The sequence below is a fragment of the Antedon mediterranea genome, chromosome 10 (assembly GCF_964355755.1).
Source record: "Antedon mediterranea chromosome 10, ecAntMedi1.1, whole genome shotgun sequence".
NCBI lineage: Eukaryota > Metazoa > Echinodermata > Crinoidea > Comatulida > Antedonidae > Antedon > Antedon mediterranea.
This window is the reverse complement of record NC_092679.1, coordinates 22,429,038-22,456,692: the sequence shown is the minus strand read 5'-3', so window position 1 is coordinate 22,456,692 and position 27,655 is coordinate 22,429,038. Positions and strand designations below refer to the sequence as shown.

General features: G+C 36.9%; 3 protein-coding genes across 3 annotated transcripts; all 3 read left to right on the top strand.

Moving 5' to 3' along the window:
- The first annotated feature begins 185 nt into the window (after positions 1–185).
- Positions 186–5,231, top strand: LOC140060376 (abscission/NoCut checkpoint regulator-like). The gene is made up of 12 exons (XM_072106557.1): positions 186–192; positions 485–542; positions 659–849; positions 1,266–1,351; positions 1,476–1,571; positions 2,097–2,197; positions 2,740–2,845; positions 2,999–3,187; positions 3,531–3,613; positions 3,731–3,826; positions 3,959–4,068; positions 4,340–5,231. The coding sequence occupies exons 2-12, from the start codon at positions 495–497 to the stop codon at positions 4,407–4,409; spliced, it is 1,176 nt and encodes a 391-aa protein (XP_071962658.1). The 5' UTR covers positions 186–192; positions 485–494; the 3' UTR covers positions 4,410–5,231.
- Positions 5,232–5,904: 673 nt separating this feature from the next.
- Positions 5,905–10,165, top strand: LOC140060456 (uncharacterized). Its single transcript, XM_072106674.1, has 5 exons — positions 5,905–6,127; positions 6,905–7,000; positions 7,488–7,634; positions 8,110–8,156; positions 9,323–10,165. The coding sequence occupies exons 1-5, from the start codon at positions 5,956–5,958 to the stop codon at positions 9,407–9,409; spliced, it is 549 nt and encodes a 182-aa protein (XP_071962775.1). The 5' UTR covers positions 5,905–5,955; the 3' UTR covers positions 9,410–10,165.
- A 1,155-nt stretch (positions 10,166–11,320) lies between these two features.
- Positions 11,321–27,489, top strand: LOC140059783 (sodium/glucose cotransporter 4-like). The gene is made up of 14 exons (XM_072105683.1): positions 11,321–11,716; positions 12,307–12,378; positions 13,414–13,518; positions 14,350–14,514; positions 14,713–14,818; positions 15,866–15,946; positions 19,250–19,458; positions 19,945–20,080; positions 21,882–21,989; positions 22,847–23,042; positions 23,597–23,765; positions 24,225–24,446; positions 24,930–25,119; positions 25,374–27,489. Exons 1-14 carry the CDS (start codon positions 11,630–11,632, stop codon positions 25,595–25,597), a joined length of 2,070 nt encoding a protein of 689 aa, XP_071961784.1. The 5' UTR covers positions 11,321–11,629; the 3' UTR covers positions 25,598–27,489.
- Positions 27,490–27,655: the final 166 nt, after the last annotated feature.

Genomic DNA, 27,655 nt, shown 5'->3' with positions numbered 1-27,655 from the left:
TTTTAAGTCATTAAATATAATTTTAAAATATAATATATTTTAAAATCTTCTAAATAGTAACATTTACGTGTTATACACAATTTTATATCGTGTACATGTTTTGTTATTACTGTATAATTTATCCGGTCATAGGTTATATTTTGTTTTGGTCATGTGTGTTGTGTTTTGCATTTTTTGAAGGAAATCTCTTAAGTAAAACACTTTTTTATGCGTTTTAATGAATACCATGCTAACACATTTCTAGAAGAGTTAAATTAAGTCATTATAGATCAATTAGACGTGTTCAATTTTGTCAGGAAATCTGTAAAATACATTTTAAAGGACAATTCATTAAGTTGTAGGCCTAGCCTAGCTAGCCCTCTCTACTGTACTAGCTAGTGAGTAACACCCACCCCGGTATTCCTTCATTCATCATTCTATCCTTGCGTCGTCGGGAATCCATCTCGGCCACTCACTGCAGTTTTGTATTTTTGCGGGTATATAGACAATACAGTATGTCGTGTTATTCGTGTACTGAGAAGTTCGGTATTTTCAAGAAAGAGGTAAATATAGGCCTAGGCCTAGTTGTTATGTTACTGATATTAATTTATGAATATTAATAATATTATGTTTAAATAAGTGATGAATATTAATTATTAATAATTTTTCTTTTTTGCAGCATTCATGTATGAAATGCCAACTATCTTTCTGTTCAAAATGTCTGCCACAAAAAGCAGTTGTACCAAACAAGGGTTCCAAAGCACACCCTGTGTGCAGATCTTGTTACAAAATATTAAAAAACGCTCCAGATCCTGACAAAGACAATAAGATGAATCAAAGAAGACTTTCTCCTCCAGAAAATTTTAAACGGTAAGAACTTATTTTTATAATTTTTTTTTTAACGGTTTTCAACAACATATTATATAACATCAACAATACAAATTTAAAGTAAATAATATAAATAAATATTATAATCGATTTATTTCATTTGAATTTATTTTTCCATCAACAAAGTGTACATTTTTTATTTATTTTTATATTATATATACTGTACACAAGATTATACAAATATTTAAGAAGCTATTTTGAAACTCTGATAGGATTAACCGCCAGAGGATCCTGCATCAATAAATAAAACTACATGTGCGAAGTATTTTAAAAACATTCATTAGTTTAATATAATTCATATTGTAAAAATTGTATAAAAATATACAAGAAAATTAATTGATAAAAAGTATTATAATACAATTTTAAATATTTAAACATGATGGGTATTTTTTTGATAGGCGAATGGAAGTTCTTGCTGCCAAAGCACCTAAAGAACATTCTGATCCAATGAATAGCCCTAAGGAAGGCCGATCGCAGCCACAAGGTAACACATGTGTATAACAATTTTTTTTAATAAATTGAATTAGCAAAATTTAGAGAATTGTTTGGTTGATATATTTGTTAAACACCACCAGGAGTTGTCTTCTAAAATAGTTTTATATTTTTAGCTGCAAGAAATGAAGCATTGAAGGGACTAGAACCAAAGGATAAAGCTATTGTTGATAGGTTGAACAAGCTGAAGGAAGGCAGAGTAGCACAACAAGGTAACACATTCCTTAGGTGGATCCAGCATACTTGCAAAGAATGAGAGGGTGGGAGCGATGTAGCCCTGTTTCCTTTGTTTAATTTTCAATAGAGGGTCTGCCCATGCAGGTTTGCCCACAAGAATAACTATAGAGATATTATCTCTATGGAATAACCCTACCTACTGTACCATTCAATTCAACTTTATTTAACCATGTAGGCCCATGTCAATACATGCTTGTTCTCTCCTGGGGCTGTGAACATACAAAATACAAACAAAATTTTAACAATGTTTTATCAATATTAAGTACAGTATATAAATATCACATTTGGATTGAAAAACACCCTTATTAAAAAAATCTCCTGTCTAAAGTAAGAATTATTTATTGACTTTGATTGACTGAATACTTAACTTCAAGAATAGACTTAGTTAGGATTTGGACCTAGGAATGTAAAAAAGGATGATAACCACTAAGTTGTTATGCCACTAAACTGATATTCATTCATTATTATAGCATGCATTATTATTTTAATTTATACTTTAGGGACAATTCCTACGACACAGAACATGGAAGAACGCCTAAGAGCTCTAAAAGGCTTCCCACCACCATCAGCAGACCAGTCTAGTACCAGTCAGGCTACTAAGGTACCTAATGTCAAAACAAATCACTACACCTTTATGCTTATTAATAATAGCAACAGTGTCATTATACCTTATTAAGAGGACACCACAGTGGTTTCCCCTGAATGTCCCTAAATAGGGGTTGTCCCTTTGATAGCGGTATCCCCTGAATAGAGTTGTCCCAAAAAAAAGGTGTTCAATGGTAAATATTTTTATATTATAGTAGATCCTCTATTATTATTATGATTATGATTATTAAGGGAACACTTTTAGGACCCCAAAAAACGTCCCCTGAATAGAGGTGTCCAAAAAAGAGTTCCTGTGGAAAATATTTTTGTATTTTATTTATTTTATTTTTTTTATTTTATTCAAACTCATTCAACAGCGGGAAACCCGCCCCTTACAGAATGGAATAAACTATACCATATAAAAATATATATAAATCTTAAAATCTAACAGTAGAACTCCTATTAAAGGGACACCTTCAGAACCCAAAAAAGTATCTCCACTACTTGGTCATTGCCTTAACCCTAAATCAATGATTTTCACTATTCTTTTATTTGTAGCCGTACTTTACACCAGATAACCGCAATTTCCAAGAACAGTTCAATGATTTAATGGATGAAATGTCTTCTGAAATTTCCTTGGAAGGAAAACAAGATGATGAACCAGGTGAACTGTTGCTAAAAACATGATTCAAAACAATTTGAAATAAATATACTTTTGAACAATATATCTTTAAGATCAACCTGGATTTAAATATTTAAACATCTTATTCCTTTAGAAATACTTTGTAAACGGGTTTAAAATTATTTTATTGTGAAGGTATTCCAAATGATGTCCGCAGTGAAACTCATCCTGTGGATGATGATAAACATTTTGAGGAAAATGTGAAGAGATTGATGAAAGAAAGTGAGGAGGAGTTAAAAAGAACAAAAGAACGTGACGAATCGGACGCAGAGATGGCTGGCAGACTAGCAAGTTTACAGGGCCTAGATCCAGAAAAAGCTAAAAGTATATTTAGTTTGATTGTGGCAATCTAACAACAGGATACTGAGCTCTGGAGATCATAGTGTTTATCTGTGGTTGCAACATGATCAGTTCCACATTCCTTAATATACACAGCGTGCCATGGAGAATATGTACATAGTGCAGTACTGTTGGTATTTGTTGCAGCCAGACATAAGATCAAATGACTGTTACGAGTTCCTATCTTGGCAAAGTGATCTCAGTGTCCTGTTGTTAGATTGCCTACTTGGTTTGATATTAATTCAACTCAATACTATGTTAAGTATTTTTTACTTATAATAAGTTAACAAATATCACATTATTATAGAAATTTTTTTATTCATTTCAGGCAATTTTAAAAATAGGAGGATGTCTTACGATGCAAGCAGCGACGAAGATGATGAAACGGCAACAAAGAGGCTGTTGCAACAAGTAAGTAGCGTATGTGTCATGTGGAAGTTATCACGCTCGGTTGTCAAAAATATTTTCCTATATTTCTTGCAAGAAAATCATTATATGGAATTAAATTAAACCGATTTCTTTTTCAAGCTTGCTGAAGAAGAAAAACTGGATAAGAAACTAAGAGAATCAGGAAATGAAGGAATAGTAAGGCATCCTGATGAATCCAAGGAAACAAAAGAGGAGGTATGTAGCAGAAGGTTCGAATCTCAGCTGGGGTGGCTTTTTTATTCTCACAGATTTCCTCATCTTATCTGTTTAAAAGTTAAGAAAAGTTAGAAGACTGAATAAGAAAAATAATTTTGTTTTAAATATTAGACATTTACCGCTGACCCTGATGAGTTACCATGGTGCTGTATCTGCAATGAAGATGCTATACTTAGATGTTTAAGTTGTGAAGGAGACTTGTTCTGCAAGAGATGTTTCAAGTAAGTCTGGGCTGGTTGTATACACTCTTTATCTCTTTTACTATTTCACACTGTTTCAATTAGAACAAAATTCCAGTTGAGACCAGTTTAGAACTTCATTTGGTTCAACTAGTTTGAGCTTGTCTAACTGGTTTTAACTTGTTCTTTCAACTGGTTTTCTTTAGGTAAATTGTTTTTTTTTCATTTCATTTTAATTAACCTCTTTTGTTCATTTAGTGAATGTAATTCAATGTTTTTATTGTTTATTTATTTGTTTTTATTTTTTTTTTAGGGAAGGACATGACAAGTCTGATGAACATAGGATAAAAAAATACAAACCACCAGCAAATAAACATGTGTAATAAGAAATAAATGTTCCACTCAAATATTTTATACTTTTACACACCACAAGAGATTTGTTGTACTTTAGTTTGTCTGTTGGTCCGTTAAAATTTAAAGAAGCATAATAGAAGCTAACAGTAGCTACTAGTCTAGGTTCGGTGTCATGTCATACCTATACTTCGGCTTTGGCGCGTATGGTGTGTCATACCTATACTTTAGCTTTGGCACATGGCGTGTCATACCTATACTTCATCTTTCACATATGGCGTGCCATACCTACTTTAGCTTTGGCGCGTATAGCGTGTCATACCTATACTTTAGCTTTAGCGCACATGGCGTGTCATACCTATACTTTAGCTTTCACATATGGCGTGCCATACCTATACTTCATCTTTGACGCGTATGGCGTGTCATACCTATACTACAGTTTTCTAGGAACGAATATGAAGGATCTTATTTATTTCCTCAATGGTACGATCTAACAAATAAAAGGTTTATAAATGGAAAGTTCTTTTAGAAAAATCGTAAAGAAATACTAACATCGTAACAAGAGACAATGATTAGTCTAACAGCAACCAGCAATATTAATAGTAACACTTTTTATAAAAAATTTTTATACATTCTATCGAGAAATTAATTTTAATATTGCTGCTAACAAGAATGTTTTTCTATTTGTCAAAACTTAAGAAATAAGATATGAAATGATATTTATTTTATCTGCCAATTGGACGGATTAATCCTCCATGTTAATTCTCAATACAGATTTTTAGTTGTAAATAATATTAATCATTATTTATTTAGATAATAATATCAAAAATGTTATATGTTTAATAAAACCTTCTATGACAGACAAACAGTGTCTTTAAGATTACGTAAAGAGAATACTATTATTTATATTTGTCCAACTATCTAAAACTTGATTCCCACTAGAGACGCAACGACGTAGACGCAACGCAAACAAATTGACCAATAACAATCGACAGTTCGGATAATCCATCGCTCGTGATTGGTAAAATTACGTACTTACGTTGCGTTATATGGTATATGATACCTTCCTATACAACGTAGCACTGTTAACCGAGACCTACTTTGTAATGTAAGCGTCCGACAATAATTTGTTTCATTTTCTCCGAGTGTGCGCAAAAGACAGTAAACACTCTGTTAAAATAATTATGAAAAATTAAGTAAAACCCCTATTCAGAGAAAACTTCGGGACCCAACAGAGTATTTTCTTAGTGGTTGTGCCCGTAGTGTTAAAACACGTATTGCCACCCCCTGCCCCTCCACATTCACTTTACGTAGACGTGTCCCCTTAACAGGGTTGTCTCTCGAATAAAGATGTCCCAATTGAGAGTGTACTGTACTTAGTGATAAGATTGTCTTTATAAAGATCAAACTATCAAAACTGAAAATCACAGAAAATAAGACATACAAAAGTCATGATATCGAATTCTATGTTGTAAAATTGTGACGTCACTGGTTTCGATAACACTTGACATCAGTTTAATATTCGTTCTTCCTTATCTAAAACAACTATCGTTATGTTATACATGGAGTAGAAATCGAATGGATATGAAAGGGTATATCGTCATTGCGTTTTGTTGCGTAATCGCGTACTTTCATGTGCACGGAGAGGTTTGTGAATTAACCGACATTATAATAAAACCACCACCATCGAAACCGGCGTATAAAAAAATATACCATGGAGACGATACGTCTGTTGTTACACACAATTGCGGTAGGTGACTGTTTTTTTTCTATTGAAAGTTGATATAATCGTTCTTTCGTTAAGCCTGGTTCATACGACCAACTATCGTTTACGCTACAATAATAATAATAATAATAATAATAATAAACAATATTTATATAGCGCCTAATGGATCACTGACCCCTCTAGGTGCTTTACATTAGACCCTAACTAATGGTAATAAACTATCCCCCGCCGGACACCATTCCAGTATTTCTTAGTCAAGGTTTCGGGGATACAATGATATAACTAGTATTGGTAGGCTTACTGGTTCAGGTAACCGTCTACATAGAGACATCTGGTAGCAAGTGACATAAAGCTGACATTTAGATTAATGCTACTTTTAAGTGTACACAATATTGTTTGTTTTTTAAAGTGATATACAACAGACATTGCAATAAAGTAGTCAGTAATATACGAGGTTGGAACTCATACTTCTAGTGAAGTAGTAGTGTAATGTACCTACTTCTGACCAATCACAAGTGACGGCGTATCTAGCACTTTGTGACCAAATTAATTAGGCATACTTGTGTTTTTACAGCGTTGCGTCCCCCGGTAGGAACCAAGCTTGTATAAATGTATGTTGACAATCATGTTAAACGTAGGCTGTGTTCAGGATGTAAGCTAATTTGCAGGCCTGCGCTTCCTCAATTGTACAGGCATGTAGGCATAGGGCCTACAAATTTATATAGCATTATGTACTATGTAGCGTAATATTTTAAGAGTCCCCAAATCCATCATGTTAATTACTATATCTTCGATTTCTAGGCCCTCCTACTATGCCCGACGTTCGTATAACAACTGTACCAGCTCGACTGTCTCTTAAACTGTTTGAATTTAACGTGACACTAGGCATAACATTGAGTGAGTATCCTGTCATTTGAATAACGATAAGGGCCAATTACACAGACGATCGGTAACGGTAAAGCGTGGTTCCCACTAGCGACGCAACGCAAGGACGAACGCAACGCAAGTGAATTGACCAATCAAAAGCGATGGCTTATTCGCTTGTGATTGCTAACTGTCTATAACTTCGCTTGTCATTGGTTAAGCTTGGTTCCCACTAGAACATAACGTAATCTTAGCTTTCGACACGATTGTTTTGTTTTCTAACCCCGGGTTGTATTCCCCTCGTAATTTTTGACTGATTTAAACAATTTAACTCTTTCTATTTTCACCTGAAACTAAACCTCTCAACATATCATTCACTCACTAAAAAAATAAAATTGTATCATGCAACCGGGGACAATAACACATTTAGGAACCACAAATATAGTTAGGCCAACCTCCTAGCACATAGTCTCTTTCACACGTTTTGTACATACAGTACTATCTATTTACTTCTTTTCAGTTGAAGATATTGAAACTGCCGTTCAATTTAGCGGCGATGTTTTTATGCCGCCAAAGTCGCAGACGCCGCTTTTAAGACTACGTGATACCATAATGTGCAGTATGATTCCACTCGAATTCGACTGTCCCTTCCCCGGCAAGAAGAACTGTAAGTTCCCAAAACGGTCACTTTAAGTAGGCCTAAAATAAACCGAGTTGGGCCTACATTGTAATATGTCGATGTAAACATTCTGATACCAATATCTGTCTCTGGCTCATTTTAATGTGCTTGTGATTTAATTTTTTAGGCTTTATTTTTTTCTTTTGATGATTTTAACGGATTTTCTATTGGACTATTCCGAGACTTTATTTTGACTTCAAAAAGATTTTATTTATTTGCTTTAAACTGATTTTCTGTCCCGGATTAGTTTTTTTTTAGTTTCTTTAAATTTGGATCAATATGTTGAACATCCTTGGGGTTCCTATGGGTTGCGGATAGTGTTAAAACAACTATTCCATTTCGCTGGAAAATGTCCTCCTTACATATAAGATAATATAAGGGTGTGTCCAGAAGGAGGGGTTACAATGTAACATAAAATAAATACATAAAGATATTGATATTTGATATTTAATTCATATTGTAGCTTCTGTTGAACTCTTGTGGACTTGTACGATGCACCGATACATCACGGTGAGTGGAAAAAAAATTTAAAAAAATAAAAAGAGAGAAAACAAAACTGTAATGTAATAATAATATGAAACGTGTCGAACACAAACTGTAAGGAAAATTAGGAAGCCCAGCTGCATAAATGTGACCAACCCATGTGCGACTATACTCAAATGAGATTCTGCACAGTATAGATTATGATGATGATGTGAGAGAGGCCTCCTATACAGTAGTCCCATAGACCCGGTACCATCCATCGCAAGCAAACAAACGCTTTGTTGGACCCATTCTCAGGCTTTATACCTGGGTAAATTTGTTACCTACCCACCAGAGCTAAGAGTTACCGATAATTGGTCCATAAGTCAACTTCAGGGGTGGATTCCGCCGGTCTGCCCCCTCTTTCCTAACTTTCGGAAATTGTAAAAAAATAAGACATCAAATTAAACTTCATTTCACCATTTTGAAGACCCACTCCGCCGCCCTCCCCTCTCCTATTTAAAAATCCTGGATCCGCTACTACTACTACTACCACTATCACTACCACCACCACTATCACTTATACCACCACACCACTATACCACCACCACTATACCACCACCACTATACCACCACTACCACCACCATCACCATTCATACCACAACACCACTATACCACCACCACTATATACCCCCACTACCACCACCAACATTTATACCACCACTAACACCATCACCATTTATACCACCACCATTTATATCACTACTACCACCACTACTACTACCACTACCACCACCACCACTACTGCTACCACCACCGCTACCACCACCACTACCGCTACCACCGCCACTACCACTACCACCACCACTACCACCACCACTACCGCTACCACCACCTCCACCACCACCACTACCACCACCTACTACCACTACCACCACCACTACCACCACCACTACCGCTACCACCACCGCTACCACTACCGCTACCACCACCACTACCACCACCTACTACCACTACCACCACCACTACCGCTACCACCACTACTACCACCACCTACTACCACTACCACCTACACTACCGCTACCACCACTACTACTACTAGTGAAAAAAAAAACATAATTGTATAGTATATAGTGCATTAACCGAAGTGCGATCTTAAAATGTACCCTTTGTTTCCAAAACGTCAATAATGTAATTTCATTTTTTCTTGCAGTCGGATTTTCGGGTCAATGCCGAATTGGCAGACCTTGCCGGAAAGATGATTGCCTGCTCCAACATTACCGTTACATTCTTTAATTAAGGCCTGAAAAATAAAACATTTAAGTTAGAAGTATAGCATGCTGTAGGTCACTTGGTGTTGTACATTAATATTCTGTATTTCCCTGAAATGTGCCAACTGAGTGTGCGCACACTCTCTATTTGAACATTAAGGCGGTTGCAGGTGGTCGCCATTATAACATTATTCAAAACATTATAATAAGGATTAAAATGAGTTTTAAAAACATAATTAGGTAATATTGCTTAATTAGAATTAAGAATGGCGTGAATTTCGCTATAGAATACGTCCCAATGTGCATGTTTTCAGTTCATATATATTTTTTTACAAAAAGTCTACGGTAAAATCAGGCTAAAACTGCTGAACTGAGTGAGGAGGAGGAGGAGGCGTAGTTGGGGCGTGGTTCCTCACCAATTATTCAGAATGGATTTTTTATTTGATTGTAAGTTCTCTGTAAAACTACATGTTTATTATACTAATGATGCTTTAGCGGCACATCATGCGATGCTCAATGTTCGCCACGTTTTATATTTTAAAATTTTATGCTGGTATCTGGCAGCCGTGTACTTAACTTTTATTTATCTATTTTTAGTTAAATTTTTACTACTCAGTAGTGTAGATGAAGCAATCGAGTAAATAAATAAACATGACATTCGAAAACAAAAACGATTCCATTCGAAAATCTACGCCACACTTGCAATTTGTTCCAAATAATAAACCACCAAACAGAGAGAAATTCAAGTCACGGTTTTTACACCATATGACTTGAAGAGCATCAACTGTCGTGATTGCACGCACCACTAACTTTATTGGACTACTAATTCTTCCACCACACAGCACGCCTATTGACAAATCTAGGCACTACACTACGGGGCGCCGTTTGGGACATTGCTAATTTTGTCGAAATATTACAATTTTGTCTACACATAATTAATTTTGTCAATACAAAATTCATTTTGTCAACACAAAATGCATTTTGTATTGACAAAATTCATTTTTTGTTGACAAAATTTATTCTGTGTAGACAAAATTAATTTTGTCTCGACAAAATTAATTCTGTGTAAACAAAATTCATTCTGTGTAGACAAAATTAATTCTGTGTTGACAAAATTAATTCTGTGTAGACAAAATTCATTCTGTAACGACAAAATTCATTTTGTGGCGACAAAATTCATTCTGTAAACGACAAAATTCATTTTGTGTAGACAAAATTAATTCTGTGTGGACAAAATTCATTCTGTGTAGACAAAATTCATTCTGTAACGACAAAATTAATTCTGTGTGGACAAAATTAATTCTGTGTGGACAAAATTAATTCTGTGTAGAATTGTCGCGACAAAATTTATTTTGTCACGACAAAATTTATTTTGTCTCTCGACAAAATGAATTTTGTTGCAACAACATTCATTTTGTCCACACAGAATTAATTTTGTCTACACAGAATTAATTTTGTCCACACAGAATTAATTTTGTCTACACAAAATGAATTTTGTCGTTACAGAATGAATTTTGTCGCCACAAAATGAATTTTGTCGTTACAGAATGAATTTTGTCTACACAGAATTAATTTTGTCAACACAGAATTAATTTTGTCTACACAGAATGAATTTTGTTTACACAGAATCAATTTTGTCGAGACAAAATGAACTTTGTCAAGACAAAATTAATTTTGTCCACACAGAATAAATTTTGTCAACACAAAATGAATTTTGTCAATACAAAATGAATTTTGTGTTGACAAAATGAATTTTGTGTTGACAAAATGAATTTTGTATTGACAAAATTAATTATGTGTAGACAAAATTGTAATATTTCGACAAAATTAGCATTGTCCCATACGGCGCCCCGTACTACACTACAGTAATGATACATTTTGTTAGAATTTACATTGACATTTTGTTCGCCTTGTTTTAATTGTACCAGGGAGTTCTAATAACAACTCCCTGATTGTACTCTGTGTGTAACTACGGAAGGATTTACGTAACAATTTGATAATATTTGCACATGAACAAAGTTCAATATATAGCGGTGCTTTTTAATCTCTAATCGCTCCACCCAGATAACACACAGCTATAAGAACATTGTTCGTGACCTGCACACAGTGTTGATTGTGTGAAAGGCATTCGCAACAGGAGGCGGAGTAGGGAGGAGTCACATCATTCCTGCTGCTGTGTAGTTTGCTTCAACTTGTTTTGTTTCCCGATCGTACTATAGGCCTTATTATTTTTACGTAACCGGTCAACGATGGGAGCCTCCACGTCGCAACTGGAAGGAGTGGATATAGCTGTTATAGCCACGTATTTTGTGGTAGTCATATTAGTAGGCCTGGGCGTAAGTATAGTGTATTGTTTTCAATACTCAATACTGAATACTGAAATGCTTTATTTGTCCATCATCATCATAAAATAACAACAGAAATTCTTCTTGAAGCAATACGGTACACGCACAAAAATATTTGATTCCTCTCGGCCCTCGGGTCAGTGTCCACTTTTCGATCATCTATCATGCTTATCTATGGCCTCATAAAACTCATCCCGTCTAGGCATACTACAACCGTATACTAATAACTTACTAGACTACTCGATATTAGACTAGGGATTGGAAACAGGCCTATATAATAGAGAAGTTATGATGTGCTTGCATTTCTGAATTTTCTATCTTTTTAAATTTACTTCTACTAATTTACTTCTATATCTTCTATCCTATCTTTTCTTTGGAATTAAAAATCATTCGTCATAACAAAGTTTGAATTTTTGTCTCAGAAACTATAAGGCCTACTTCTTTTTTGTTTTATTTTGTATCAACATTATCATACCACCTATACCTAATAAACACACAAACATATAACCTTATAATAATATTTGTTGTAAGTCGTATTTAATATTTGATTTATTATTATCATAAATGTTCTCCATTATTAGTCGATGCTTCGATCAAACCGCGGCAGTGCTGAGGGTTATTTTTTAGCTGGAGGATCAATGCTATGGCTACCCGTAAGTATGAAAAATGATTTTGATGTTAGTGCTTCGCGGAAGAAGAGATAGCAAACGATATGACATGCGCGTGTTTGTACCAGGGATTTCCGGAGTTTAACATCGTGAATTCCCGAGGGTCTTGTTGGTGAGAAAAATGTTCGAGAAAATTAGCCCACATCACGAACCATTTTTTTAATCTTCTAAAAGCAATCAAACAAAAAAAATATGTGCAAGCATACACGTGTTCCGTATGTTATCATTTACGATACGACTAGAGTACTGAATCTAACCGAACATGGTATTAATAGTTAATTCTTTCTGTAAAATGTTCTTAATAAACGATCGACTAGCGTACGGTATCAGTGGCGTAACGCAGAGGCCTGAGGCCCCCGGTTTAGGAACCCTAAGTGGCCCTTCAAAGGCCAAAACTCGATAAGCGAAAGCTTTTTTTTTGGTCTTTTGTCTTTAGTTTTGATTTTATGTATGTGAAAAAGAACAAACAAGAAAGAAAGACAATAAAGATTATTATTATTTAAGCGTGGTTCCCCTAGGACGCAACTCAAAGACGTGAGCGCAACGTGATTGGTCAAATTACTTGCGTTGTGGTCAAGCTTGGTTCCCACTAGAGCGTAACGCAAGAACGTAAACGCAACGCAAGCGTTTTAACCAATGACAAGCGAAGTTATAGACAGTTAGCAATCACAATCGAATAAGCCATCGCTTGTGATTGGTCAATTCACTTGCGTTGCGTTACGTCCTTGCGTTGCGTCGCTAATGGGAACCACGCTTCACGTACGTCTTGCGTTGTTACGTCCTAGTGAGGGAATCGGGCATTAAAAAGAGTACCGTACTAGGCCTACTTATTTGTTGTAATTACATTCAGGACCCGACAAAGTGTCACCTTAATACTGGGGTGTTAAACGGTTTCCCCTTGTTTCGTTTCTTGTGAAAGTGTCCGCGTATAAAAGCGACGACGTCCCACATACGACGAGGGGATACTCCATCCAGTTAACAAAGAATATCATTTGAACCGTCTTTAATTCTTTTTTTTAGGTTGGTGCATCTTTGTTCGCCAGTAACATTGGAAGTGAACATTTCGTTGGGCTAGCGGGATCAGGAGCCGCTGCTGGAATAGGAGTTGGGGCCTTTGAATTAAACGTAAGGTTATGGTTGGTGATGTGTGACGGTATAGTTGACATTTTTTCTTTTGTTACACTATTTATTGTAATGAAAAGTTCAAAATTTGCAATTCCATAATATCAGTTATTACAATCATATGAATTGATATTATAAAAACACAAATTACAATAAAATAGATAAACATATCGTATTTTTGTATTTGGAAATAATATATATTCATAATAATGTATACCGTATTATTTGTTTAAAAGAAATTTTTAAATGTAAGATTTAAACACAGTTAAAAAAATTACGACCATATGGCACGGTGATAATAATAATAATATAGCCTAATAATAATAATAATAACATGGGGGATATGATAATGATGATGATACCAGTATTAATACGATGATGGTGGTTATGATAAAGTGATAGTATACGGTGACGAAAATGTGATAATATGATGATGATGATGAAGAGATGATATGATGAAAAGATGATGATGATGATGAAGACAGGATACGATGATACGATGATGAACAGATGATACGATGGTGAAAGAGATGATACGATGATGAAAGAGATGATACGGTGATGAAAGAGATGCTGCGATGATGAAAAGATGATATGATGATGATGATAACAGTGATACAGTAATCAGACGTTCGGGTGATTGATGCTAATACGGTGGTGATGACATTAATACTGATGATGATGAGATGGTGATAATAATGACGAAAACCTGATAATAAAAAACTTGATTGATTATGACAGTGTTAACGATAATGAGTGCTGCTGATCATACAACAGACAAAGATTACCTAGATTTAATAAATAACTCTTTTATTTATAATCTTTATTTTGTAGGCCTTGTTTTTCTGCCAATTGCTAGGCTGGGTGTTTCTTCCTGTGTACATGGCAGGCGGCGTTTACACCATGCCTGATTACCTACAGAAGCGATTTGGCAGGCAGAGGTTACGAATGTACATCGCCTTCCTCTCTCTTCTTCTATACATCTTCACCAAAATCTCTGTAAGATACCATTGATTGATTGATTTACTTTATTAATCAGAGTCACACAAATACATAAACAATTTAAAAATCCGTATATATTTCAGTATCATTACAGTATACAGTACTCAGAATATGTATATTCCCCACTCCCACATGTTAACCCCTCCCCCACTCCCCCACTCCCACTAATATTGACGACTATTGTAATTTCCACAGGTTGACTTGTACTCAGGCGGTATATTCATTCAACAAGCCTTACAATGGAACCTGTACCCGTCCATTTTGACTTTATTGGGAATAACGGCCTTGTACACCGTCACGGGTAAGATTCCTGTTGGTTGAGGCAATCTAACAGGATGCTAGCTGAGCTTGAAGATCAAAGGGTTTATCTGTGGCTGCGACACGATCAGTTCCACGCGCCGCGGAGTGTACGTAGATGGCCTACAGTTTGTATCAGTGGCGCAAGGCGAGCTCAGTGTCCTGTTGTTAGATTCCATTGGTTCAATCGAGGTTCCATACGTCTTCCTGCTTGAACAATCACAACTATTGTATTACAACCGTGTTTAATTAATTTGGGTCAACCTATACTACAATACATAACTAATGCATTCCTTCCATGGGTTACACAGTCCGATTAATTTGGAGATATGGGCAATTTCCACCAATGTACAGATTGTTTACCCATTGACAAAATGTTCTCATGTTTTAAAGATAATCATTTATAGTGACACTTATTTGGCAAACGTAAAACAATGATCATAGAGATATTGATGTAATATCTCTATGATCATAAGCCTTGGCAATCGTAACAAATAAACCAAGCAAAAAAATATTCAAAAATCCAGTTGCTGCAGAATTGTAACTATATTTTGTTAATTATTTAACCTTTTTATACATTGATTTAACTCGTGTTTTGAGGGACCATATTGTTTGGACTGTTTTGCAGTAAATAATGTAGTTACTGCAGTAACTGTTAGTAGTGTATTGGCATGATTCCCAATGAAATTCATAGTTGTTGATCTTGTGTGTGTAGGGTTGTTGTGGGGGTGGGGGAAGAATGGGTAAGGGCTTAAACATGGTGAAACGAAGTGCTGAACTTGTTCTTTGATGTCCCAACTTTTGCATTTATAATTTTCGAAATTTGCCTTCGATTAGAATAGGGTTTAATTTCGTCACAGGACTCTGGTTTATTTAATGAGAGTTTGTGTAGGGTTACGGTCTACCAATTCACCCTTCACTTCATTCACAACAAACCGATAATAATAACGCTCGCCTGAGTAAATCAATGTCTTAGCCCTAAGTTTGCCTTTAGCAATCAAAGGCATTGTGTTAAAATACAGTAATGGATTATAACCTTTTTTTTCTATAGGTGGTTTGGCTGCCGTTATCTACACGGATACCTTACAGGCTTTTGTTATGGTAATCGGGGCATGCATACTGTCCGTTCTCAGTAAGTAAAAACAAGTTATGAATGAATAATATTGTTCTCATTTTTTTGTTGACGCTGCATAGTTTAATCATGGACGTATATTATGAGGTTCATTGTTTATTACGGTTTGGTGATTATGCGTACAAGTGCGAAACCCAGCGGCGGACCCTAGGGGTGTTGCCCTAGTGGCCTGGGCAACACCCTTAATTTCATACTAAATGTTTTTTTCTGCCACTAAATTAAAATTGAGGCCCATTTCAATACAATACAATATCCATATTTATACGTTATAGAAGTCCAGTGTGGAAGAGACTATTTGTAAATTGGCAGAACAAAAGAAGTAATGCTGGCGCCAACAAATTTAACGACCGTCACAACCAAAATATTTCTAACTAGAGGGTACTCCGAGAGTACAAACCTCCGCCTACTGTAAAATTCCCCTACATAAAATTCCCCCTGAATATTTTTTTTTTTTACATTTTTTTTTATTAGTTCTAAGTGTAAATATGTTAACTGCACACTACAAGTTGTGGATGACAGTGTGGTGTAATGGTTATGTATCCAGCCTCTCACAGTTGAGATCGCTGGTTCAAGTCCCACTGAGGGTTTTTTTTTTTTTTTTTTTTTTTAATTTTTTTTTTTTTTTGGTGGACCTTGATCTTTGACCCTGACCCTTCAAAATGTAACCACAATTATATGATGTGTCATTGATCATTGTGGCTAAGTTTGGTGAGAATCGGATCAAAACTGTGGTCTCTAGGCAGTAAAATAGTTTTTTGTTAGTTGTGACCTTGACCTATGACCTTTCCCCCTCAAATTCGAACTCGTCCGAGCTTTTTGGGCATAGATCATTGTGTCCAAATTTGGTTAGAATCGGATAAAAACTGTCGCCTCCAGGCTGTTCACAGACACACACACAAACACACAAACACACAAACACACACACAAACATACAGGGGTGAAAACATAACCTCCTTGGCGGAGGTAATAAAATTTATTTTAATTGGAACGCTACAAAAATAATCCTCCGCTTCATCACTGCATGAATACCTAATAACCAGACAAGAACGTATCTTTGTTACGTTTACTATCAATCCATTTTCATATCACGCAATCTATTTTTCAACAAGATAAGATAAGATAAGATAACTTTTATTGATCCTCAAAAAAGGAAATTCATTGCTCGTCATAATAACAAAGAAAACAATATAGTAGTATATAAAATTTTGATTGAATAATGAGGGATTAGTTACAGTGTTGACTTTGAATAAACCATTGGTTTACTTTACTTACTATTACTAAAAATCCAAAATAAACGAATATGTTAAAATAGAAACAAAATTATCAAAGAAATGCTGACGGCTAAAACAACGAAAATCAGCTAAAATGTATTCGTGATTTATTTCATCTCTGGCTTGTTACATTATCATGACACATTACCGGACTTCACCCTCCTCTCGCAATGAACGGCAGTACAGATCTTTCATATCTAGGCTCGCGTATGTAACCTACTACGTCATTCACACATTACCCGCGCATAGCAGTGTTACTAGCGCCATCACAGATTACCTCTAATGGATCAAGCATTCACACATGAACTTTGCGTCAAAAAGAAATCATCGACAAACGATGAATTTGTTTAAATGTTAGGCATATTGCCAAGGCTAATAATCAATTTGTCCATAATTATGGTGTTTTGCCGGGGGTTTTCCATAATATTTGCCAATTTTTCGGCCAAATCATAATTGTGCGTATACAGTAGGCCTAGTTTTGTATTTCCGATGCGTGTTGTACCCTATTTATCTTCATTCCCGTACGTCCGTGTAAATATTAGGCCGAATTTCCGTAGTGATTTGTGGACTTTCCGAAAGTTGAACCGTGTTATACCGGTAGCAGAGCAAAGTTTGCTTCTTTCTCATTTTTCATTTTAATTTTTTCATTTCTTTATTCGACAACAAGCGGTCCAGGGGTTGCGACAGCAACAGAGCGCCATAACACATTTGTGTCCGCAACCCCTGCAAATGTCCTATCATTATTTTCCTTGTTTTATTTTGGAGTGTGGTTTTAAACAACGCTTTTGTAAAGTTTATAGTAGATAAATAAAAATGAATTTTGGAAATTGTGGTTTTAACATCTGATTTTTTGTAGGATTTAATTCAAAATAATACAATTTAACGTTTTGTTCAATATAGGCCTATGTATAGCAGCAGCTTCATATTTTTTGTATACATTTTTGAAATTATTAATTGATAATTAATTTACATTATTTGAGTACAGTTATTAGAATGTATTATCGTACCAGAAGCACCTTCATCGGGGACTTCCCCGTGACGTTCGCATTGAAAGAAAAAAAAATGTTATCCTATATTGTTAGTCGCGTATGTTTTATTACCGGCGGAATAATAGGCTACAATCCTCTGTTTGCTAGCGCACTATTAATAGAATGAGTGACATTTCCGGCAAACTAGAGGTGCAATTTATCATGAATTTTACATGCAAGAGTACCATTTGCGGCCATCAGGGGTGTCATTTAACATTTTTTCAAATATTCGGTGTCTCAGCCCTGGAGTCTTTGGGCAACCCTCTTAAAATAGTCCCGCGACCGCCCCTGCGAAACCGTACCATAGAGAAAATAAAATGAGTGTTTACATGAATATAATTTGTAAACAATGATTATTATTATTTTATAATATTTTAACAATACGACCATCCCCTATTCAGGGGACATCCCAATTAAAAGGACATATAGTCGAAAAAGTAGAAATATATGTTCTAACACTATATGACGGGGGACATCCCTATTAAGGGGACACTTTATCCAGCCTAGGGTCATCCCCATAAGCGGTTGGTTTAACAATACGACCAACCCCTATTCAGGGGGACACTTTCCCATGAAACAAACGAGGGACAAATACGTTTAACACTACGACCAATCCCTATTCAGGGGACCTCCTTATTATTGGCAAGGCTGTTTGATAGCCTTGTTAAGGGTTACTTGCGTCCCAGTGTTATTACTTTATGAACGTGTTCAATATTTTCTGGATATACAAACTTGGCGTTACCACAATGTATACTGTATGTGTTTATACAGTGCCGTGTAGGCTATAGACTATAATACATATTTTATTTTAATTTTTATTCCTTCCAGCATACAAATAAACAGATCACAAAACAAATGATGCAAATTAGTTAGATTAGCTGAATGTAACGAATTCATTACCTAACTAATAAAATTTATTGTAGCCATGTGAACAGACGTTATTTTATTTACATAAGTGTAATTAAAACCAGACAATAATTGAAACATTCGGTTTTTATGAACAGGTTTCAGTGAAATCGGCGGCTACAAGAATCTGGAACTGAAGTACATGCAGGCGTATCCAAACGAAACGCTGTACTACAACGACTCTTGTGGATTGCCCAGAGAGGATTCATTTCACATGATACGTGCCGCTAAAGGTTCCGATTTACCGTGGCCCGGGTTTCTTTTTGGCCAATCAGCAGCGTCTATTTGGTATTGGGCAACTGATCAGGTATACCCGATTCTGCCCGCCTCATGGCGCCTGTATTATGTTAACGTTAGATGACTAAAGCCAATTTACACAGACGGAAAAAACGACAGAAACCTCGTAGCTTGCCCCACGCACATACAATTAGTATCTATTCTTAGTTAGAGCGGGTTCCGCTCGCCCGCCCGTCCGCCCCGCGGGTTGTGTAATGGTATAATAAATAAGATAAAGATTCTATATTTTTGTTTTCCGCTTACCGTTACTGCTCGTCTGTGTAAATTATTGCCTAAGATACAGGCCACAAATATGTCACTGTATTACAGAATGTTCCTATGATATACTGAACAAATTATAGATACAGTATCGAGAATCGGCCGTCTATCAGTTAGTTACGGTTATTGATTATTAAAGTGGGTGGTTGTAGGTAAAACGACATTTATATCCAACTGCTGTGATTTTGAGTGATTTACATTATTAACAGTCGGGAACAACTTATTTCTTTTAATACAGGTAATTGTTCAACGTGCTCTGGCATCGAAGAATTTATCACACGGACAGGGAGGTACTCTATTGGCGGGATTTCTGAAGATCCTACCCGTCTTTATCATTGTGATGCCTGGCATGATCAGCCGAATACTGTTTCCAGGTATGCTATCAACATGATAGTTTGAGCACGCTTATAGGTTTCTGTGCGGTTCCCACTAGGACACAAGAAGGTAAAGACGTAACGCAACGCAAGCGGGGTGACCAGTGACAAGCGGCAGTTCGAATAATCCATCGCATGTGATTGGTCAACTCACTTGCGTTAAGCTTACGTCATTGCGTTGCGTCTTTAATGGGAACCAAGCGTTAAACTTGTTTGCCACTAGATTCTCACGTACATGACAATCATAATAAGCGATGGTTTACTCATACATTGATTTGAATTGGTTAAAAATATTAGTTGCGTTGGCCTTCGCGTTACGTCTATGCGTTGTGTACTAGTGAACACGACCGGAGGGTAGTTTGAGAGGCCTACAGTGATGTTAATGTGACAGTTTGAGAGGCCTATAGTGATGTTAATGTGACAGTTTGAGAGGCCTACAGTGATGTTAATGTGACAGTTTGAGAGGCCTACAGTGATGTTAATGTGACAGTTTGAGAGAGGCCTACAGTGATGTTAATGTGACAGTTTGAGAGAGGCCTACAGTGATGTTAATGTGACAGTTTGAGAGGCCTACAGTGATGTTAATGTGACAATTTGTTATATTTTATTATTACTATGTATTGATGCTGGCCAATTTTTTATAGTAGCACATTATGTACATACAGTATAACTATTAAGACGACACATTCGGGACCCAACACATTTTACCCGTAATATGAGTGTTGCCTGAATAGGGGTGAATAAGAGTGATACAACACAATATTTCCCCTTCGTTCTATTAACGAGAAAGTGTCCCGTCCTCTGAATATAGGTGTCCCAAAGACGTGTTCTAGACGACTAATTTTATTATTTGCATCGTAAGCCTTTTCACCTTAGATGAATGGCCGATGATAAGATTACTAATTAGTACTGTAGGCCTTCAATTTGTTGAAGGAGACTGGGAACAAGATTGTCTGCTTTTTGGCGGGAGAGTTCACGAGGCTTTTCTAATTTCCGTTAAACTTTCGCGCGGAACTGAGATTGTCAGGCTGTTAGTATGTCATTGTGATTGATTTAACTTGACATATGTTATTGTAACAAAATGTGTTTACATTAAATAATATTCTGCACGAAAATAAGCTAAATCCATTAATAAAACATGACTCAAGAGGTCATCATACTTCGTCAAAGCAACAGATAAATACACTTGCTTGGTTCCCACTATTCGACGCAACACGTAAGAAGCGCAACGCAATAATTTAAGCACAACGTAAGTGATTTTAAGCGATTTATTTATGTCGCTTTTGAGTGATCAACTCGCTTGCGTTTGTATTCTAGTGAGACCCAAGCTTTAGCCTGATTTTTGTTGTTCTAACGTACGGCCAAACTCTATTCCTGGGACACTTCCATTAATATTGTTTTCTCGAAGGTGTCCCGTTATTTCTGTATAATAGTAGTAGTACATATTGTTATCAACAAGGCCAACAGCCATAAGTCGCGTGCTAAAACGCATAGTGATACCGGACCGACCGACAGACCGACCGACCGACATAGTGAACTATAGAGTCGCGTCCACGCGACTAAAAACGCAGAAACTATAATTATATGCCACGTGCCCAATATATTAGGTAGAAACTTTTGGGACCAAAAAAAGTGTCCTCTTAATAGAGTTGTACCTGGACTGGGGTTGGCCATGTGTTCAAAACCAAACTTATATTCGTTCCTTTCACAGGTGTCCCCTTAATAGAGGTGTTTGAATAGTCGTGTCCCAACGATACGCAACGTGGCTTTAATAATATTTAACTTTGTGATTCAAATGTAGATATTGTAGCTTGTACGTCTGCTGAGGTTTGCGAAAGAGAATGTGGAAGTACATCTGGCTGTTCAAACTTGGCGTATCCACTGCTCGTGATGGAGGTCATGCCTAAAGGTTAGTCACGTGTTAAAACCAAATCCTCGTGGGTACGGGGCGCCGTTCGGGACATTTCGACATAATAAAAATATGTCCCGAACGGCGCCCCGTGTGTAGGAGGTCTAAAGGCCAATTTACACAGACGAGTGGTAACGGTGATAAAAATATAAGATCTATGTTATTCCTGATGACCATTTACACACAACGCGGAGCGGACGGGTGGTTTTCGGTCAGGATGATACAGATTCTACGTGGGACAATTTACGCGGTTTTTTTTTTCTTACCGTTACCGCTTGTCTATGTAAATTGGCCTTTATGCGATTGAACGTTGAAGTTGTTGTAGCTGTAGGCCTAGAAGAACAAAATGAAAACGCATTGATTACACCAAAAAATGTATTTCGATAGTTATGATTTTTTTCTGTCTGTGACGTCTAAAGCAGAAGTCATGAATAATGCATGTTTTTTTATTTACTTACGTTAAAGAATTACACGATATGGTAGCAGACTATTTTCTAAATACAGTATAACTGAACCAAACCCTCTGATACTCTAAATAATCTCCCTGAACATGGCTTCAGGTCCACAGCGAGTCTACCATTGAGCCACGCGCTGGCTTGCAGAAACCTGTTGTCTACTATACACTATCAAACTTTTCTGACAAAATATATGTGATGTTCATACATGGACATGATGACGTCATATCACTATCATATTTGGCCATATTGCCACCATATTTGGGCACATCACACTTTTTTGTCAAACTCTTTAATAGTGTAGACAGAGCTTTATAATATTATTATTATAATTATTTATGATTTCTGCCAGAGATTTGGGGCAGATAGATACAATTGTCATCAGTACGTTGTTTTTAACAGGTCTAAGAGGACTGATGTTGGCAGTAATGTTGTCTGCACTCATGAGTTCACTGACCTCAATTTTCAACAGTGGTAGTACCATCTTCACTATGGATATTTGGAGAAACTTACGAAAGTTCCCGAGCGATTCCGAAATGCGCCGACTGTCCGTTAAGGAGAAAAAGAGATACGAATTAGAGTTAATGATTGTTGGAAGGTGAGAAAAAGTTTAGTAAAAGACAATAGGCCTATGGGGAAATTAAAATCAGCGAGTGGCCGACACTCGCTCCATGGTTCCGGTGGTAGAGAACGAGGTTAGGTCCAGTGTACACATCTAGCTCATAGTACATTTTTTAGACGAGTATGGGTTCCCCGGTGTAGGCCCTACTAGTAAACACACAGCCACTGATCAGCCTTCTGGGAGAACAGTCTTCTTTGACTGAAAAGGCTACCCAGTATAAAGAAATAATAATAAATAAATAGAGCAGAGAGAGATTGAAACAAAATCTCTGACATCAATAGGCCTATGGAAAACCTTGGACATTTTTTGTTTATTATTCAATCGAAACCAACAGAGATAACCGCCACTAACAGGTTTGATGCAAACAAAGCCGGCCAGGTCTGTTTAAAGCACTTAGATTAGTCCTAACATTGATCAAGAGCTTCTCTCGTCCGGTCCCCGTGCACCTTGACCAGAGGAAAGGCATAAGCCAATACGAAAAATTATACAGAAAAACACATTATATAGTTCATGTTTTTTGTTTTTCTTAGAGCGTTTATGGTGGTGCTTATCGTAATAAGTGTCGCCTGGATTCCTGTTGTCCAGAACTCTCAAGGAGGTCAGCTCTTCATCTACATTCAAGAAATAAGTGCTTACTTGTCACCACCTATCGCTGCTATATTCTTATTAGCCATACTGTGGCACGGCGTCAACGAACCAGTGAGTATAAAGACATCCGATTCCAGACAATTTTACGTTTTGGAAACCTCAAATAAATTTGAACTTGCAAACAGATGATCAAAATGGGTGGGCTGGCGCTAACTTAATTTCCAACGCTTAGTTTTCTAACCCGTTGTTGATAATTGATTCGATAGGATAACCATTTCAAAGCGCAGCGCACAACTTTCATCATCTCCCCTAGAGTTCCTTTGTGTCGATGCACAAACAAATATGCTCAAAGGCGCTTTACATTAAAATACATCACAAGAATCAGAGAAGACTTGTTCTTGTTCTACCACCAGAACTATGGTCGAGGAGAGGAGTGACGTGAATCTTTGCCGACTGTATGAGAAAGAGTGACTCTTCCGTGGTATGGCGATGGTTTGCCTTACCAAGACTCGACTCGAATGTAAAGCCGTCTTTAATGTATATTTTAATATACGTTTTTGTTTTTTTTAGGGTGCGTTTTGGGCGTTAATGGCGGGCTTGTTTGTCGGGTTGTGTCGCATGGTTTTGGACTTCATTTTTGAAGGTACCGAATGTGGAGAGGATGATCCTAGACCAGTCTGGGTCCAGAATATGCTATTCCACTACATGTACTTTGCGTTATTCCTCTTCTGGTTGACTGTAGTAGTAGCGGTGGTCGTCAGTTTGATGACAGAGCCAATGCCTAAGGAAAGGGTATGTACACTATGTAATAGTATGGGGTTTTCTATACTATGACGTCATTTTGATGATCTGCGCATAAGCTTTCGATATCTAGGACGTCATAATATGGAGGCAATTTTTGCATGCATTTGATTTGGTTGATTTCGGATTCAATTTGTTCGATTCTAGGCCCAAGTGACAATTTAATCTGCTTTTGGGTGACGGTACCGTCGTCGCGAGCTGTGACGACAAAATGACGTAGGCCTATGCTTAATTTACATCAGACCCAGGTCGTCGCAAATCGAACGCTCACGAATCGTGCGTGAGTGAAGGCGTTCTGTTCGTATCGTCAACATAGACAATGAAAAGGGTATTTCCCAAATAGGTAAACGCAACTTCACCTGCGACATAAATTTTTCGTTTTTACAGGGAAGAGTTAACTCTTCCCTGGTTTTTATAAGCCTATCTTATCCTAACTCGAAGTTTTACCCTTTGTCTTATTATTTGTTCTAATAGATTCATCGCCTGACGTTCTGGACTCGATTTAGCACAGAAGATCGTTTAGAAGAGGAACAGGTAGATTTACACGATAAAAAGGGAAAGGATGACGTAATGAATGGCGTCAACGGATCCGATGACGTCATTGAAGAAACTGCTTTGACCAAAGAGGAAATAGAACCGGCGAAAAACATGGTACATGAAAATGGTACGTATTTCGTAATAAAATGAATGACGTCATAGATCCTAAACTTGAAAGATTTACATTCAGTTATGCTTGGTTCCCACTAGAGACGCAATATAACGACGTATTAACGCAACGTAAGGGGTTTGACCAATCACAAGCGGGGGATTTATTCGACTCTCGCTTGTCATTGGTCAACTCGTTTGCGTTGCGTCTACGTCCTTACGTTGCGTTAAACACAAGCCTCTACATAAACGTTTCTGTTATATTATTTTCAGACGATGTAGAATTTAAAGAGACGGGAAATTGGCGCAAATTCTACGACTGGTTTTGCGGCTTCTCTACGAACGATGATCGCCATCTGACGGACGAAATGGAGAAAATGCATGAACAGCTAACGCGTCAGAAAATCTACCAAACGAAACGCGATAAACGAATACTGAACGTGTTATTAGTGGTGATACTGGGGATAGGCGTGTTTCTGTACGGCTGGTTTGCTTGATCGTAACGTTGCTAAATGCGACCCTATGATATATTATGCTTAGTACGCACGGAATGGTCACGTGTCGAGTGTTAAGCTTGGTTCCCACTAGCGACGCAATGCAACGCAATCTATACAACGTAAGAATGCCCTTCCAATAATTGCGTTTGCTCCCGCCTGCGTGAAATCAAACCTGCGATTTTTGCAGCACTGTTGCGTCGTCGGTTCCTATTTGCGATTACGCAATACATCACTTTGCGTCGATACGTCGCTGCGTTGCGTTCTAGTGGGAACCACGCTTTATTGTCTTTTGATTACGGTAACGCAACACGTAAAAATAATTGTGTTAGTATGGAAGAGTTCTGTTTTACTGCACTTAACGTACAATGTTGGTTTATGTAGTCTAGTATAGGGCGTATGTAGTTTAAGTATTAATAATTATATTAAGCTTGGTTCCCACTAGAACGTAACGCAAGGACGTAAACGCAACGCAAGCGTTTTAACCAATGACAAGCGAAGTTATAGACAGTTGGCAATCACAAGCGAATAAGCCATCGCTTGTGATTGGTCAATTAACTAGCGTTGCGTTACGTCCTTGTGTTGCGTCGCTAGTGGGAACCACGCTTTATGAAAGGAATGAAGTGAGAAGGTTTTTTTTCTACATTTAAATAATAATAATAATAATAACAGGATTTTTATAGCGCACACACCACTCAAGAGTGCTCAAGGCGCATTCAAAAAAATAAAAACAAATCATACAAATGCCTGACAAATAAAATGCAATTTCTTTGGAGGGTCCCCATTCGTTCTCGTTCTGTCGCGGTCCCGGACTCCTACCTAGGTGACCAAACAAAGCGAAATCAATTGTTTTAATTGTTCGACCGTGGATGTAGACTTACAACCACCATAATAGGCTCCGATTTCTGTACATTTAAATAAATTAATACAATATTTTGATTGAGATCAGGTTTAAAAAAATGTTTTTTCATGTTCAAGTCGTCAGTGACGCACGACCATTACAGTTAAAGCCGATTTTCCACTAGGCGAATTTGTTCGAGCGAATCGAATGCGTCAGGTTATACGCATGCGTAGATAGGGATTTGGAAGATGGAAACATGAATACGCATGCGTATAAGCTAACGCTTTCGATTCGCGCTAACAAAATTCGCCTAGTGGAAAATCAGCTTAACGCGTGTGTATCATGTGTCAGGGCATTGTATCCGCGCGTATATGCACGTTCACGTGGTGTATACCGATTGGGGGTGGTTGAATAAGAAAAATGCAGATAATGTATTGTAATGTATGATTTTGATAAGCCTTTGTGACGTCACCAATTTATCGATTTTCCATTCAGTAGACATGGTCTGTCAAAAAAAACCCTGAATATTGTGGACGTTCGTGCATAGGCTGGAAAGCGTTAGTAGGCGCATTTGGTCCTATAGCAAGAACTACAACATAACCGTACCCGGAACAGAGATAGTACCCAAATTGTAATGTAATACGTGTTTCCATGTTGTCATGGGTTCGAATCCTGTCAGATGTCACGATTTTTTTCTCATGAAAACTCCACTCCGCTTTGGTCCTGCGAAAACAGAAGTGTAAACTTCTCTATGCAGGATCCTTGCCATCATTTATGCTATGAAACTGTATTTATAAACGATGAGTAAATAAATAAATGTGAAATGTGAAACTCGATTCCAAGACTAACGGACAAAATGATTAATTCGCTTATGGCCGGCTACCCTTGCCTAAATAAAAAAAAACACTTTTAAAGGGTTGGTTTTAATGTAGGCATAGAAGTAGGAATTATTTTAAAATTTTAGGTGTAGGCCTATAGTTCTATTTTTTTATTTTCATAAAGTCGACCACTCACGATGTCTTCCAGATTTGAAAATAAAAACACATTATTTATGGCCCATCTGGTTGTTTCTTTCATTTGGTGTGTAGCCTATTTTTGTTAGGGTTGGGTGTCGTTATTTCATGAGGATAAGGCAATTCATATGATGATATGGAGTCGCGCTTTAAAACACGTTGGTCTGTTATGTTTTTCTAATGAAAACATTTTCTTAACCTACATAA

Excerpts from the sequence above, each read along its gene's own strand:
- LOC140060376 (XM_072106557.1), top strand. The coding sequence starts at position 495 with ATGTCGTGTTATTCGTGTACTGAGAAGTTCGGTATTTTCAAGAAAGAG. Across the intron at positions 850-1,265 it reads CCTCCAGAAAATTTTAAACG|GCGAATGGAAGTTCTTGCTG; the intron begins GTAAGAACTTAT and ends TTTTTTTGATAG. Across the intron at positions 2,198-2,739 it reads GTACCAGTCAGGCTACTAAG|CCGTACTTTACACCAGATAA; the intron begins GTACCTAATGTC and ends TTTTATTTGTAG.
- LOC140060456 (XM_072106674.1), top strand. The coding sequence starts at position 5,956 with ATGGATATGAAAGGGTATATCGTCATTGCGTTTTGTTGCGTAATCGCG. Across the intron at positions 6,128-6,904 it reads TGTTGTTACACACAATTGCG|GCCCTCCTACTATGCCCGAC; the intron begins GTAGGTGACTGT and ends TTCGATTTCTAG. Across the intron at positions 7,001-7,487 it reads GACACTAGGCATAACATTGA|TTGAAGATATTGAAACTGCC; the intron begins GTGAGTATCCTG and ends ACTTCTTTTCAG.
- LOC140059783 (XM_072105683.1), top strand. The coding sequence starts at position 11,630 with ATGGGAGCCTCCACGTCGCAACTGGAAGGAGTGGATATAGCTGTTATA. Across the intron at positions 21,990-22,846 it reads GATGGAGGTCATGCCTAAAG|GTCTAAGAGGACTGATGTTG; the intron begins GTTAGTCACGTG and ends TGTTTTTAACAG. Across the intron at positions 23,043-23,596 it reads GAGTTAATGATTGTTGGAAG|AGCGTTTATGGTGGTGCTTA; the intron begins GTGAGAAAAAGT and ends TGTTTTTCTTAG.